General features: G+C 32.7%; 1 protein-coding gene across 1 annotated transcript in view; it reads left to right on the plus strand.

The window, feature by feature from the left end:
• The first annotated feature begins 3,507 nt into the window (after nucleotides 1–3,507).
• The window catches only part of LOC149374286 (scavenger receptor class B member 1-like), a 95,058-nt gene continuing 82,380 nt past the window's right edge, over nucleotides 3,508–16,185 (plus strand). Inside the window, exons 1-2 of the mRNA XM_089593808.1 lie at nucleotides 3,508–4,021; nucleotides 15,402–15,554. Of these exons, the coding sequence (XP_089449934.1) occupies nucleotides 3,991–4,021; nucleotides 15,402–15,554 (184 nt within the window). The 5' untranslated portion in view covers nucleotides 3,508–3,990. The remainder of the gene's footprint in view (nucleotides 4,022–15,401; nucleotides 15,555–16,185) is intronic.

Here is a 16,185-nt window from a genome sequence, read left to right on the forward strand (position 1 = left end):
AATGATCAATATTTTGCAGTATACTCTTCAAAATTTCTTCGTTTAATAATATTTTTTAGATAGAATCCTGCTTCAACGGTACCTACCTTAGAATATTTTATACGGGTACATTGATTACATACCTTGTAAGAGGAATGATTAATATTTTGCAGTATACTCTTCAAAATTTCTTTGTTAAATAATATTTTTTAGATAGAATCCTACCTCAACGGTACCTACCTTAGAATATTTTAGTTGGGTACAATGATGATAATATTATATTAAAAATACTTATAATTTATTATTTATTTATTTATTTAATAAATTTATTTACAAATTTAAAAATATTTATATAATATAATAATAAATATTTATTTAAAAAAAAAAATATAGATAATATTTTGGCCGATGATGATGATGACGATGATGATGATGGTGATGGGATGATTGATGATGACAATGACAGAGGTGATGACTAGTGTGAAATAAACGCATATATATATATATATATATATATATATATATATATACACAAACATTTTATTCTATCTTGTTTTTGTTTTTTTTCTTAAATCTTTCGATTTATACACATACACACACACACACGCACGCGCGCGCACACACACACACGCACACACATATAAAATATTCATACAACGTGTTTAATCTATACGCATGGATACATATACACTTCGTTTCCCTTCCCCTTACAAAGAGTATTAAAAACAAATCCCCTTAGAATTAGTTTTTAGTTGTACAGTTATGTCAGCCGACACGACCGGCTGCTCGTCAGCATCTCTACCAACGCAGGATTTTGCCCGTACTGAGGGCAAAACAGCAGCCACACAGCAATTACAAAAATTAACGTAATTTATTTTCAAAACATTTTTTAATGTATTCTTCACACAACTGTAACAACCTACCTTAGGTAGAACTGTAAATTGAAACGTTTTTTTGTCGTCGAATGGGATTCTTTAAATTTTTGAAAACTGAGATCCATAATAATAGTGAGTACATGCAACAAAATAACGTGTGTTTATGAAAATTCAATCCATACCTATTGATTTGTTAACAAAACCATTTTGTGCAAATAATAAATGTTGCAATTCGATTGAGCGATGGATACGAGTACCAGAAAACTCGATAAGACAATAATTGACTTCTCATTTGCAGTACCCATTACACTGTTGTGGCACGAAATATTTCAAACTCGTTTCGAACCGATCGAACATTTACGAGTTGCTTGACGCAAGGGTGTGGAGGTACGTGTACACCCAGAGAGTACACGTACGGCTAAGCTCGAGGTGTACGTAATGGTGAGCAATCTTGGCGTGTACGTGTAATTTTACGCTGGTCCAATCGAAGTGAAAGATAATAGACGTTTGCTGTCGAATTTCAACACACTGCAGGGATAATATTTAAATCAACACCGAAACAAAAAGAGCTCGAGTGTGCGTAAGGCTTTTGCAATTTGTAAGAATGATCCCGATAAGTTATTTTCGCAGCGTTATTTTGGAATTATCCGGAGGTGTCTTAACGAAATTTACGAGAAGAGAACAAATTTGTTTGAAATTTTTCAAAATTCATGGGGATGATTTGACAATTTTCGGATTCACTTTAGAATCACTATCAGTATAAAATATTAAACTTTCATTGAAAAAAAAAAAAAGTAAAGAAAAGTAGTGAAATGCGGTCTAATGATTTTTCACAGCATATATGGATGCATATATATAATTATCGTTAGCATGGAGAAAAAACGCCTTAGATTTCTCATTAATAAATTATTTACGTAACTATAAAGACATCTAACTTACACAGTTTTCCGCAATTATCTAACTATGGTTGGAATAACCATGTACATTAAAAAGTGGTTTCTTAAAGGTGCAAATCCAAGGATGTTTTCGGTCTTGAATCTTTTTTTTTTTATAAATTATCATGCTGCTGCGTGCTTGGGTATTACAAATTACGAAATGAAAACTTACTAACTACTCCAAGTATTTAGTTAGTAAAACATTAGAGTTAATTTTTCACATGGAAACTTATTTATGCGTTTCGACATTTACATCACAAATATCAACTATTGTACCGCATTTTTCAAGTATTACGGGGATGTCTATGGAACAAGAAGAAGTCTAGCATCACAGCCCAGATCAAGCCCAAAAATCTTCGAGGAATCTCATGTGACAAATACTGTTTCCTTTATGGGTTTAATGCGAGCACGGTTTGTATCAAGAAAATGTATTACGTCAAAATTAGTATTTCAAACAAGAGTTTAAAAAAATAGCCGAGTATCAGAGTTCGTGGAAGCTTTATAAATATTAATAAATGTGTTTTTTTTCTTGTAAGAAGCTGGTCATGAAGCAATAATAATCAGAATCATAACACTTTTCAAGAGAAAGATACGTAACACCAAAACTCAAAATGTTATTAACTCAAAAAATTATTAAACAATGCAACGATAGATTTCAATAAAAAATGACTATGTTCCTTTACAGATATTAAGTGTAAATACCTTATGTGAGTCACTACGCTATAATATAAAAAAATGCATAGATATTAGATTCGCGATTCTCCCTGGAGAGCCATACAAGGTAGTAAGAAACAATTAAAATACGGAAATTTTCATCCTTCGTGACCGCAGCCATTACATATTCAAGACTAAATCATAGCCACGCTACTAACAATGTTGAATCTCTTCTTCTATCGTCTGGCGCGTCCCCACCGTTTCATCGAAAAAACGACTTTTTCCGTATGATTTCATCGTGGAAAAAAAAACTTGCCATTTCTAGTAACATTGTGCACACGTGCCAGAATGACGAAGCCGCCGTCATCGATTTCAGAAACAAAAAAAAAAGGAAATGCTTCGTTGATCTACAAATACCTTATCCCGTCATTAATCCGGTCACACCTGCACACGTTGAAATACTGAGAAGCTCACTCCCAACCAAGCAGACACGAGCCTACACAAAAAAGTGGACTCTTTCGCACATAAATTTTGTTCCCAAAGATGTAAAATTGATCCGTAGCTCGCATCAACGTAGGGGTCCAGAATCATCGCTTGAAAGCTTGGAACCAATAGCATTGTCTCGATCATTTACTCTCGATGCCGATAACTCTGCGCTAGCTCAAAGGGAGAACCCCAGTGACTTGGGATCGAGAGACTATGATGAGGACCAACACATTAAAAAAAGCAAACAGCACTCGAGTAGGGAAAAAGAAGTCAATAAGTGAACATCCACGAGAGAGTCAGCGATAAAGCTTGCTCTTGGGGAGGGAGAGGAAGAGGGAGAGCATCATCATCGTCGTCGTCGTGATGTGTGGTGCTCCCGGACCCAAATAGATAGCCACGAGTTGCTGCACGCGCGGGTATACCTTCTCTCCCCTCTCTGGCACTGAATCTTCTTCATCTTCCATATACCTACTTACATTGTACCGATACATCGGGGAGACGAGCGCGCACACGTTGGCTGTTCCGATTACGCGTACCCACAGACACACGTAATCAACATACGTACATGCGGTAAGAGAAGAGGCAAAGACAAGGGAGCGGAGCGCCCCTTATCACCGTATATATAGTTGCACGCTCTCCACTCGCGGCAGTCCTGACATTGCGACCACCACAAGAACCACTACAATCGTCACTATATCCGACAACAATAACAACCACCGTATGAGGACGCGATCAAATCTCCACGTAGTCTCTCGTCGGCAAGTGCGCACGGGTCTTTCTGCCGTCCAAAGGGAATATAAACTCCGCCGGAGCGCCCGATCTCCATCCTGAATGATCGTCTGGCCGCGCGTTTGCACAGTAAAAGGTGTCCAAATTCGCGAATAACGTGATCAGTAGTGTGCGGATAATTTTACGGACTGATACGCCGTGGATTCAAGGAGTCTCATCGTGGCCCATTGCTTTGGTACGCGGTGATCCCACTTTGCTGCTGTGGTTCCAGTAAAAGTTACCGATCGGACAGTTTTAAGCTTTTGTATTTTTCCTGGAAACCGAGGGCCAACATGAAAAATCTACTGTACTTCTTTACCAAACGTAAGTGCCTTTATTTCTTTAATTTTGTCACGCGTGCAGAAGTGTCATCGAACTATTTCGGGGAGTTGGCTTTAATAATAGGAACCAAGGGATGAATGAGTGATGGTTGAGTTGAATTCCGCAGGCCACGTTGATGAAGACAGGTCAAACCGGAAACAGCTCAAGGCTAAGTCGGTGCCTTGGTCAAAGAAAGCGCTAACTCAAAATCGTCTTTGAGGAAGCGACTGATGTGATGATCCAAAGTTTGTGCCTTTCCTCATATAATACAACAGACAATACTGCCACTACAAAATGAAAAAAAACATGTCTTCGGTTTAGCCTTTTATTTAACCAGACTCTGAATTAGAGATTTCTTTGACCGAGTCGTTGAATGGACTCTCGTGCTTGAGACTTCCAATTTAAAGAACTACAGAAATCTTTTCTAACTATCTGCTTATCAAAAATAAATATGTTACATCTCCATGGTAAAAATTAGCTCATCGAAAATGACGATAAAAAAAGTCAGGTCAAAGTGCCTAACATAATACTTTTTTCCACCCAATATAGCACCAAACTGTTTACGTGATTTCATGTTATTGGATAACATACTAAAAAATAAAAAAAATATTTCTGATACCTTTAAAGTGTTCAGTAGTATGAAAAAACATTACAAAAATAATTGTAGCATCTTGTATCTGGATGACACTTCATGAGAGTGCTAAGAAACCGTAATTATTATCGTATGGCCCTTTTTTTAAATTTTATTAGCGTAGTAATTTGTGTAGTTTAATTTTCACTTGCACAAAAAAGAAGACACTCATACCATTTCCCTACTTGTACATCTGAACATTGAATTAGTAGTTTTTTGTAAGCCACAGCTAAATTTAGAACTTATCATCTGAAATGGCCAAGGATTTAGATAATTTTCTTTTTTTTCTTTTATCCAAAGCACTATTTTATCAAGTTTTTCAAAATTTATCATCCGCACCATAAAACTAATTCACTAGTAAAAATTCAATTGTGTCGCGTTAAAGTAACTGTGCTTCGTTTTGTATGAGAAAATGGTCAATGTAATAATTAGATCAGCATAAGAGTGGCTTCACATGTAAAAAAAAAAAAAAAAAAAAGAGAGAAACAGATAACCACTGTCTAATACTTGCTTCTTCGCACGGAATCCCAATTAGCCCACAAAATAACAAGATCAATGATAACAAGCAGCTTTGATTGACGTACGTCAAAAGTCGAAAAACCAAAGCGCAAATAGGAGTAACAGTAATCCTAACGGTAGGATGTACGCGTTCAGCGTGTCGGTCGGGATTGAAATTTCAGCCGCGTTTTTCTCAAATTACACTTTCCTACTCTAAATCTGTAGATTCAACGGCTCAATCAACTTTTACATACCTACCTCAATGTGCATCTTTCCAGCGAGTACACACATGCTGTGCGTCAAAAAAGCAGGAAGTCTCTCGATCGAATTAATTCGGCATCATTGTGATGCGGCTCGGATTGCGGAATAGGGTGACTAGCGCGTTTCTTTTTTTTTCCTCGACAATAATAACTCCTCGGCTTTTTCGACCGATCGCTATTTTCGCTCACAAACAAATCCTCCACGGGCTATTAATAATTCATGTTTACATTCCGTGCTATTTAGTAAAACTGCAATCGCCGGAATGAAGTAGTGCGTATTTTTCCTAGACGAGCCATTCCATTATCACCGCAAGTTCAAGGTTGTCGTAAAGCAAAACTGTCTTTTATCTTCGCAAATGGCATAATTTGTGGATCTGATTCAACCTGTCACGTTTTGTACGTACGTGCCCCTCCTAATACAAATTAGGTTTCACGGTATGCCTATACAACTTACACGTGATGGGTAAACATCGGGCGCACGCGTGCGACACATTTGTGCACGTATAAACATGACGCGCTCGGATCGAGGCTCATTATCGAGTCGGCTCGGTATCTCATTGATGCATCAAACGGTCGCGTTTCCGCGGAAAAAAGTAAAAAAAAATTTTCCTTCGTGGACAGAAAAAAGAGACACACGCGATTAGGAGGAGGCTGTAACCTTACGTACGGCGTGCGTTTGGATCGAGGCTTTTTTTTCGCCTCCTCCTCTTTCTAGAATATTTGCCACTTTAAAAACACATTAGAGAAAACCAGTATTTCCATGCTCCTCCGCATGCGTCAGTATTGTGGACAATTTGTAAACTGATGCTGGTAGAACGAGGAGGATAAAAACGAAAAAAAAAAAAAAAAAAAAGAAAAAAAAACAGACCGTCCGGAGATAAAAGTTTTAATGATTGTTTTTGCATCAGCATAGGAACGATGTTCGGTGCGTCGACTTGCCAATCACTTGTTAAAGCAAGTTGATTTATTAATTTGAGTTAATTTTATGGGACGGATGAAAGTTGGAGGTGTAGGTGTATGCGACGCACATCGATGCGAGTCGTCGAACAGGCTGTCTCGATTTTATGGGCTCTTAAAGACTACATAATTGAGCTCGCGGTGTGCAGTGCAGATCAGATTTCAGAGGTTGATGAAATACGTCTCAATAAACGTCCAAGCTTCATGCAGTTTGGCAGCTTTAGTTCTCTTGGTACTCTAACGTCGATAAATTTAATGATTTATTATTGTATGGCGTTAATGTAAAGTCAAATTCATACCTAAATATAAGTAAAAATTAATCCAGATCTTAAATGATAAAGTTAATTTTGCGAATTCCAATGTTTAAGGATGTTTAAGTAAACATTGAGAGGTGTATGATATTTTCTTAGTTTTTATTACAATTCCAATTTTCTTGATGTGCTAAGCTTTACAAAAACTGTTAAACAAAACGAGATATGGCCATTTCTTCCAAAAGAAAATTTTCCCAGGAGAAATGTCCGTAGTAACGGATCGTTTGCTATGTTCGAATTTGTATTTATCAATTTGAATTTTATTTAAGTGACAGCTTTGTTTTTATGTCCCACTGAGCCACAACAATACGATTAAACACGCGATTTTCTCATAAGAGCACGTAAAAAAAGCAAAAATGGAAAGTTTTTTCACGTTTGAAAATACTTGATACAGTAGAAGCTTCATATATGATCGTTTCGTATAGCGTCCTTCTCATAAATGTATAATATTATTATATACGATTCTGGAATGCACCGAGCACGTACGACGGGTTACCGAAAACGAACCAAACAGTTGTAGAGTACTAAGGAGTTGGTACTTGGTCGTATATCGGCTTTCGTTTTCCTACAGCCCCGAGGAGACCGATATGTAAATTTTTCTATTTTTTTCAGTTTTCTAATAAAAACTCGTGATTTGATAAATTTCGACCTACTATTAATTATTTACAACCAAGTGCGTCTCGAATCGCTTATAAGTTATTATATTTTCAGAATATACTATAACACTGCTTCTTTAAGGTAAACCATTTTAGTAGGAGAAGACTGTGATCTTCGATGTTTTTTGATAAAAATTTTTTTAATATAGTAAAGGCTACAATATGGTATTTGATTAAAATATAATACAATTTTCATTTTAGGACAAGTTTAACAGAAAATTTTTTAACGGGCTCTGTATTATAGGCAGTTGTTACTCACAAAAAAAAAATGCATTTCATCAAGCGTTCGCCGTTCACAAAAAAAAATTGTTTTAACACAAACATTTACGTACGTACTTGATGCACATCCAAATCAATTGTAAAACTTTTTTGAACAAAAATTACAAAATTTTTAAGCGTTGTCGAAACCAATAAGCTAAAAATTTTTTTACTGATACCTAAAAAAAATTTTAAGTCGACATGTCAAAATGTAAAGAAAATATCCAAAAAAAACTCAATAAACATTGAAATTTACGTTCAAGAGCTTCTGACATGCTGACAGAGTATATCTATGCGTTGGAATTGAAAGACGCGAGGAGGACATTGACATCTATGTTAATCTACACGCAATGAGAAATTGTATCACGCGAGGAAAGCAAGAAGTATTGGTGGTGAAGATTATTACGCAGGCTCGTGTGCATTCATGTACGGCGTGCGCACGTGCTACTGGCCCCAGGCGAAGATACAGGTATTACACGCATATAGAGCTCTTCCGGCGAGCCTTTGAGCGGCGTGGATGGGTAGCAATGGAAATTCTCGCAATTTATTGAACTTTTTCTGAAAAAAGTTCATCACTTGCTGGGAAGCAAGCTCGTTATTTCTGCAAATTAAAGGATAGGATGGTAATAGATATACTTGGCTATGGGTCACGTGTCTTAAAGCTATCATTTTTTTCATTTCTTTATTACGAAACCATTTTCTTCGTGCTTAAAAATTTTGATGAAGAATACGACGGGAAAAACTATCATAAAGTAGTAGTACTCATTCAATGAGTTTACTAAAACAGATTTTGTTTAGTGCTCAAAATTGATAGTCTGTTAGCAAAACCTTATAAATTTGATCTTTGCTCAGTACAATAACGCTTTTCTTACATACCTACTCTTAATATATTTGTGATGGGTAATATTTTACATTATGATGCATAGATAAGATACTAGATGTACGTTTTTTCCATTAAAAAAAATTAAGAATGAGTAAACACTTAATCTTCAACATGATTTTAAACTAGAGATAAATGAAATAAATTGTCGAAATGCTCGGAAATGGTACATATAGATTCATCCAATGAATACTTTAAAAATATGTACAACATTGTGCGTTGATAATTTCTTTAATACTTTCAAGTCTTGACATTTTCATGAGTTTGAACTTTTAATACTTTTCTTTTAATCATGGAGCTAATAATCGTAGTTTAAATTTCCATGAAATTAACCTTTATACAAAAATAAAAGGTGAGGTAAATTACAATGTTCAATTAGTATTTTTTTGTAATTTCTGAAACCTTCGTACAGTGGCAAAGTTCCGGAACTAAACATGTTACATGTTTTGTTTATGTCGTTATAACGACTTTCTGGCCCATATTGGTCCATGGAGCTGAAAAATACAATGGAAAAAGCTGAATAAAACGAAAATACATGAGGCATGTCGACAAAAATGATTATTTTTTGCTACTTGAAAATTCAACTCTGATTTATCATTACGACATCTCAAAGTAATGCATTTCACATAAGGTTGTATGGTTATATATACTTTCAGTACTTTTAAGGTACTTTTTAAGAAAGTACAATACGTAGTATAGCGTAAAATGTATAAGTTATTAGTGAAATTTGAAATGAATTAAATAAAGTCACAGAGTATACTTTCGTGACTCAATCTATACTTGTATTTTGTACGTAGGATAAAATTAAAAAAAAAGAATCTATAGCGTAAAAAAAACAACGCCAGTACTACGACTGTCAAAGTACAGAATTTTTGATAGAAAAAATAAAAATTTCTCCATATTATCCCCTACGTACTTTTTTTTGAACTCATCGTGAAACTAAACCTTCTTACTCACTATTCCGTAAAAAAAAATTGAGTAAGATGTTTACCGTATTTGCTAATATATCAAATAGTTGTCTTCAGGATTTTATTTCTAAACATACTAAATCCAGACTTCATAAAATTAAATTTACTTATCTATGAGTAATACTAGTTTTGTTAAAAGAACTGATCTCAATTGTATGAACTTTATAGTATTGCCGTTTTTAAACAACTGTGAATTAACTCTTTAAAAAGTATTTGAAAAAGTATAATATTAATAATGTTTGAAACTTATTTGTAAGTTAAAATTTTTCTATCATCTAGAACAAGCTAAAATTGAAATTTATGTTACGTTATATTCAGTTTACATGTTTATTTCCCTAAAGTTATGACAAGCGTTATGTTGGTTAAGCATGTCGTAAAGTTGAAAAACTTTTTTAAAAACGTTAAAATGGCTGTAGAATTGAGAAATAACTTACTGCAGTATATACTCTGTAGATACACGGAAGAAAACGGACATACACTTAATTTTGGTTCTCTTCAAATTTTAGATCAAAGAGTCACTGTATACTGAATACTCATTTCTGAAGTAGTACGTATATGTAATGAATTTAAATACAATTAATATACTGTTACTTACACATAAAATTTAAACACAGTTTTCAAATATTATATTAAACATCTTATTAAATAAAATATTCAATGGTTTTGATTTAAAACTTTATGCTTGCTCTTTTTGCAAGTGGCAAAAATGCACACACACACACGCACGTACACATACAATCTGTATACCTAGCCTTATTGTACTTTTGTAAACATTGTGTTGTGACTTTTGCAATTGCACTGAGAATAAAAATTTTGCCTTTGTTCATATCTCTTACGGCTATAGACGTTGCTCCTTGCAATACTTTGTAAGTTGGATTTAATGCATGTATTATTAAATTATTGTGTATAAATTAGCTTTTTATTTGTTTTGTATTGTATTTCAGATATTTTATAAGTATTACCTAATGTGTAGTCAAAACGATGTGAATGAAAATGAAAATTTAACAGCATAGCTCTTGATTGACTTATTAATGCTGTCAAGTTCTTTGCTGTTATTTGAAATTTTTTTTATGTTCTATAATGTACAAAATCTTGATGAAACGGATTTAAGTTTAATTTTTAACTTATCTAGATCTTATATTACACCTATTGATATAATCACTATTTGGGATTTTATCAGACCACCAGTTATTCGCAAACAAGTTCAAATGAAAGACATTATTTTTTAATTCATAAAACTTTGACTCTAAAGTCTTAGGAGGAAAAAACATAAGAGTCACCAGTGCGCCACTACAAAAGTAGATAAAAACTATTTTTACTTATAAGTTGATAAAAGTAAAATCATACCACGTCAAAATAATTCTTTAATAATGAAAAAGGCATTATCTAATCGCTTCACGCACGAAAGACGTTTACCAACAAGTCGTAAAAAAAGCGTAAGTGTATACTAATGATTTTTCCGTGTTATTTTCTAACGCTTTTTTACGGTTGTTGATTAAATTCATTTTTTTTCATTGATTCAATTTGATGCATAATTCAATCGTTTCAAAGTTATTATTATAACTGTTTCCTAATTTAAGAATGAAAGTTTTTTGAAATTTGTTTTAAAATTCATAGGATTTTGAGAGTGACTGTAGTAAATTAGAGTAATTAGCGTTAATTGAAACGAAACTATTATTTAAACTTGATAAGTATACTTAGTCAGTAATAATATGACTATAAAAGCTAAAATAAGATCATAATTCCATTTAAAATCATCTGAGGATAACGTGAGTTTTTTAAAACCGTAATTTGAAAATTAATTATACGGTCAATGTTGTAATTAATGCTTGAAACATTATAAACAACTATTTTTTACAGTATATAAATGTGATTATTTGAGACACTTGCAATAAAAATTAAACGTATTTCTGTCAACATGTTTTAAATTCTTTAGGGTTATAAAAATTCAATTCATCTATTTCAAATAAATCAATTTTTGGAAAGTTTCAGTACTTTAGCAGTTGATTAACTTTCATTTAATACAAATTATCAAATGCAATTATGTTCAGTCAACTTAATTGAAATAAAATAATAAATTTAAATTTTTGCAATAGTAATTGATTATTTATCTCAACTACTTCGATAAAGTACCAATGGATTTGGTACTTTGATTAGTTAGACAAAAAAACACAAATGTAATTAATACTTTCTTACAATTACTGTTCATAAGAAAAAAATAATGTAATTGTATCACTGTAATTACATACGATGTTAATAAACGGTTCGTTTAAATAAGTATGATCTAATACCAATGTACTTGAGAATTATTGCAATTACATCACTTAATTAATTAAAATGATAGTAATAAAGTGACCAAGTTTGTATGAAAAAAAGGAGTATGTACACAAAGACAGCTTGCACGGGTTAAAAGAGTGTAAGCCAAGTATCTTCAAATAATCGTTTACATGATTTCGAATGAGTGCGGAATCGTTAGAAAAATAATCATACAGAAGTTGCTGTAAAAAAGCGAAAATTAATGTGGGCGGAAGATTGATAAACTGGCCATGCATATGCTGATCGCATCGATTTTCTCTCCGCTATCTACTTAATATCTTAAGGTACTTTTGCATAATTAAATTTTGTGATATTTCAAAGTCAAACAAATGATAATTGCATAAACATTTCTTTTGTTCCTTTTAATTAGTGCAATCTGTTTTTCTGTACTACCTCTTTTTGAGAGAGTTAAACGGATTTTAAGCATTAAAACAATGTTTTTTAGTTAGAAGTTGGATTTTAAGGTCTGTTCTATTACTTTTTCTGCGTTATTAATACAAGTAATTAGTGTAATTCCTGATCGTATTTTATTAAATTAATTTATACGAATCCTCAATTACTTTCCTATTTATTGAAAGTAGAAATAAAAGGAATTCTTTCTTTTGAAATCTTATGAAAGTAGTGAAAATAAGTTATCCATTACTTTTTTGAATATAAAAGGAATTTGATCCTTTTTTACAGATTTATTGAAAAATACAAGTCAAAAAGTCGGTAGAACAACAAAAATGAGACATGTGTATCTAAAAATGCTTAAAACAAGATTTTTTCAGGTTCAGTCTCCGAGAACTGGTCTTACCGTTAAGTTATGGATGCAAACCAAATTTTTCTTGTTTATAATTGGGTAAAGCGTATTCTTAAAACCAAGCAGAGCTGCCAACAGTGTCTTATTGGCTACAGGTACTTCCTAATTTCACAGTAGATAGTACACAGCGTTGGGAGTTCTCAGTGGCTAAGATGGTAGAGCGTAGAGCGCTTGCTTTCCGCCAGGGCGAATACAGATATCAAAAGTTGTGACAAGGCCTCGGAGGGCTCTGGTTCGAGACCCCGTTCAGTCAGTTCCTCCTGGGTAACTATGTGGTGTTTTTATGGGGGTTCCAGTGGGAGGAGTCAAGAGATCGTTTAATTGATAGATAAGAACCCACTGAATTCAACAGTGTCTTTATTTTCTCTCTAGCCATGGAAAATTTCGAGATATTTGCTCTCAAAGTTCGCACATTATACACAACCTCTTACGGAGCAACATAAATATATTTTAATTTTCTAACCATAATGTAGGAGTTACATATCAGGATGGTAACTGTTTTATAGAAAAAAATCTCAGCTTTCAGATGGTACCTTGCAAAATATAGGTATAACCCTGAAAAAATTCGAGGTATTCCGTGAAGTATTCATCAAGTCCTTGTATTATACTTGTATTAGCAAACAGTTTTTACAATTACACACATACATGATGGTGCAAGCACATATATCTGCAACAGCGATACTGACACAATTATTTTTGGGTTGGTACCAGTGCTCGCTGGAGCTCCCTTAATATGACCTAATCACTTGGCAACCATATAAATAGGCTATTGCTATACAGCATTTTACCGTGGTTTGCAGATGTGCAGTTCATAGAAAGAAAATGCTTTAAACGAGGAGGGTGGTGGATATGACTCTCTCATAGTAAAATTGTCCCCTTAGTGATAAATAATACAAATAATGAGATGTATGTGGCAAATCGAAGTGGAATGTGTATGTAAGCACTTATAAGCATGTATGATGTAACCAGCCATTTAAGCAACGACAGACAAGACGTTGGTGTTGCTAAGGTAAGATACCTACTTGTCGGCAAATTTTAAGTATGAATGAAAATTTAAATATTTATGATACTTCAACATCTTATTATCCTAACCCTGAATTTTGTGTGCTTCAATGTAAACACCTTAATTTCAGTATCTAAGTGAAAGTTTATAATGAATAAATTAATTACCAGCATGAAATTTTATTATTTTTTGAGTATACTCTTTTTTAGAAATTTAAAATAAATCATTTAACACAGATATAACAGTATCAACATATCCTGATCGATTAGATAGGGAATTCTTATTATGTCCCGGAGTGCCCTGAATAACAAGCTGTAAGCCTAAGCTTCATTTAATTCTGCTATTTGGGTAGTTAATAATCATATATTAATAATCAATTTTTTCAGTATAGTACTAAAATAAGAAATTATTTGATAAAAATAGTTGCTTTAGTAACTTATGCACCACTTTCACGATTTTCGTATCTATTTTCGTAATAAATAGTTTTTTAATGTGAAAATTCCTTAGATATTAAATAGCTGTAATTTAAAATGTTTGTATTTTATCAATACATAAAAAAGACAATGATAAAAAGTTAGTGAAATAAATAACAAATTTAAGATTTTGGATCTGTATAATTACTAAGTATTTTATCTAAAAATTTTGTTGGAAGGAGTAATTAAATTTATGTAGTTAGCTCAAAGAAAAATGGCTGAGAATTATATGATAAAGTAGTTTAATAAAAGAAAGAAGAAGAAAAATCATCTCAGATAAAAACCCTGAAACTGTATTTTTAAGACAATTTATTTCATTTTTTGAATTTATGAACTATTTATACAAATTAATCTATATATGTATATATATACATACATATATATATATATATATTTAAAACATCTTTCAATGAGCAACTCGGTAGAAATTTAGTGGGACCGTTGTAGATCAGCGTAGCTACATTGTACAGACTTCGTCTCTATACAATATTTTTTAATATGAGCGATATCTAATGTTATAAACTTTTTTTAAATAGACATTTCAAAATAGTATTTTCCTGAAAAGATATGATATCACCTTAAAAATAGCTTTTAACTAAAATTTTAGGTAAGTTTGATGTGTTGAGTTCATATTTTGTAAGGAATTTTTGAAGCCTTCATATACTGGCAATCAATAGTTTTCTTCCTTATGAATCTGTAACCTTGAAAAAATCTGAAATCAAAGTATACAAATGGTAAAGTTTTTTTTTATGTAGCATACATTTTGTATAACATTCGTAGTATAATAATGTTTAGTACTCGTACTTTAACTTAATCAAACTGAGTAATATTGACTTTGAGTAAGAAAAGTTTGTCACGAATTTTAAGGGAATAAAATACTTTTTGACATTGTATTGTTTAAACTTTAAAAGTACGGAGCTAAAGTCATAAGTTTTAATATTTAATGAAAATAGTTTGGGAAAATATTAGTGAAGAAGTATAATGCTGTACCATATTTTAGTCTGTTTTTTTTGTTTTACTATATACTTATGCATGATACTTTTCAGTATAATTATATTTTTTTTAATTTTTACAGCTCTTTACTTGATCTAATAAAGTGTATGGATTCCGAACATACATGTTTTTAATAAGAAGATTTTTGTTCTGACAAGTGTCAGAAATAGATGTAAAATTTTTAACTGAAAACGTTTCAGATTACATGTCAACACACTACAGTGTTCCATTTAGTGATTTTCGGGCGAAGTTGAGACGGGGGGCCCCTAGTATATATACATACGTAAAAAAATTAATTGTAATCAAAGTACTGTATTGATAAAACTTTTACATTTTCTATCGAATATAGCCAATAAATACTCATAAAAATCTTGCAGGTCCAAGGAACAAGATAGATTTAGCCACAAGCAGCCAGAAGACGGACCTACCGAACAAGGATCAGTGCCAGGATGGATTACGTCGGCCACTCGGACTGACCGACATCCTAATCTTGGACTCTCCACGTGTCCCCTTGCAGCCGACGTTGAAAAGTAAAAATATTAAACTAATTTTTGTTAAGTCACTTTGTAATCATGGGTCTTTTGTGGTGTCGATGGTGATGGAATAAGTGTTAGGTGTAGAAATTATAAGACATTTTTACGGTACGTATGCCATTCTTTTGTTGTTGATTTTTGGAGAATGCAATTTTTTTTCCTATTTCATGACATTTTTTGCTTATAAAATTTTCTCACACAACAGAACAAGACTACTGCATAAATTTATTTTTCAAGCTTAAATTACATTGCTGAATGTTTTTGAAGACCTTGCTTTTATTTCCTTTTATACGATTTTAATGTTATTTATCAGCTAAGTATGACCCTCTTTGGCGTCGGTTCATCCAACTTTTTGCATTTCCAATTACTGACTTTACAAAAAATAACTTACTCTAAATGTCGCTACATCTGACTTTTTCTTCGTTGCAACTTTCAAAGGCATTTTCTTAGATACAAAAATATTTGATGAAAATATTGTTTCTTTCCTGCTGATCTGAAATCTAGCTTAAATGACTAATGACTTAAACTTAATTTTTTTTATACACAGAAAAGGTAAAAAATTGCGTTTTCATATAATAATGGCAATCGAATCTCATAAATAAATGAATATTGTTAAAATTACAACGAG

This window comes from Copidosoma floridanum, unplaced genomic scaffold, assembly GCF_036245765.1.
Source record: "Copidosoma floridanum isolate Cflo_tuat_1 unplaced genomic scaffold, Cflo_Japanese_pri ptg000020l, whole genome shotgun sequence".
Lineage (NCBI taxonomy): Eukaryota > Metazoa > Arthropoda > Insecta > Hymenoptera > Encyrtidae > Copidosoma > Copidosoma floridanum.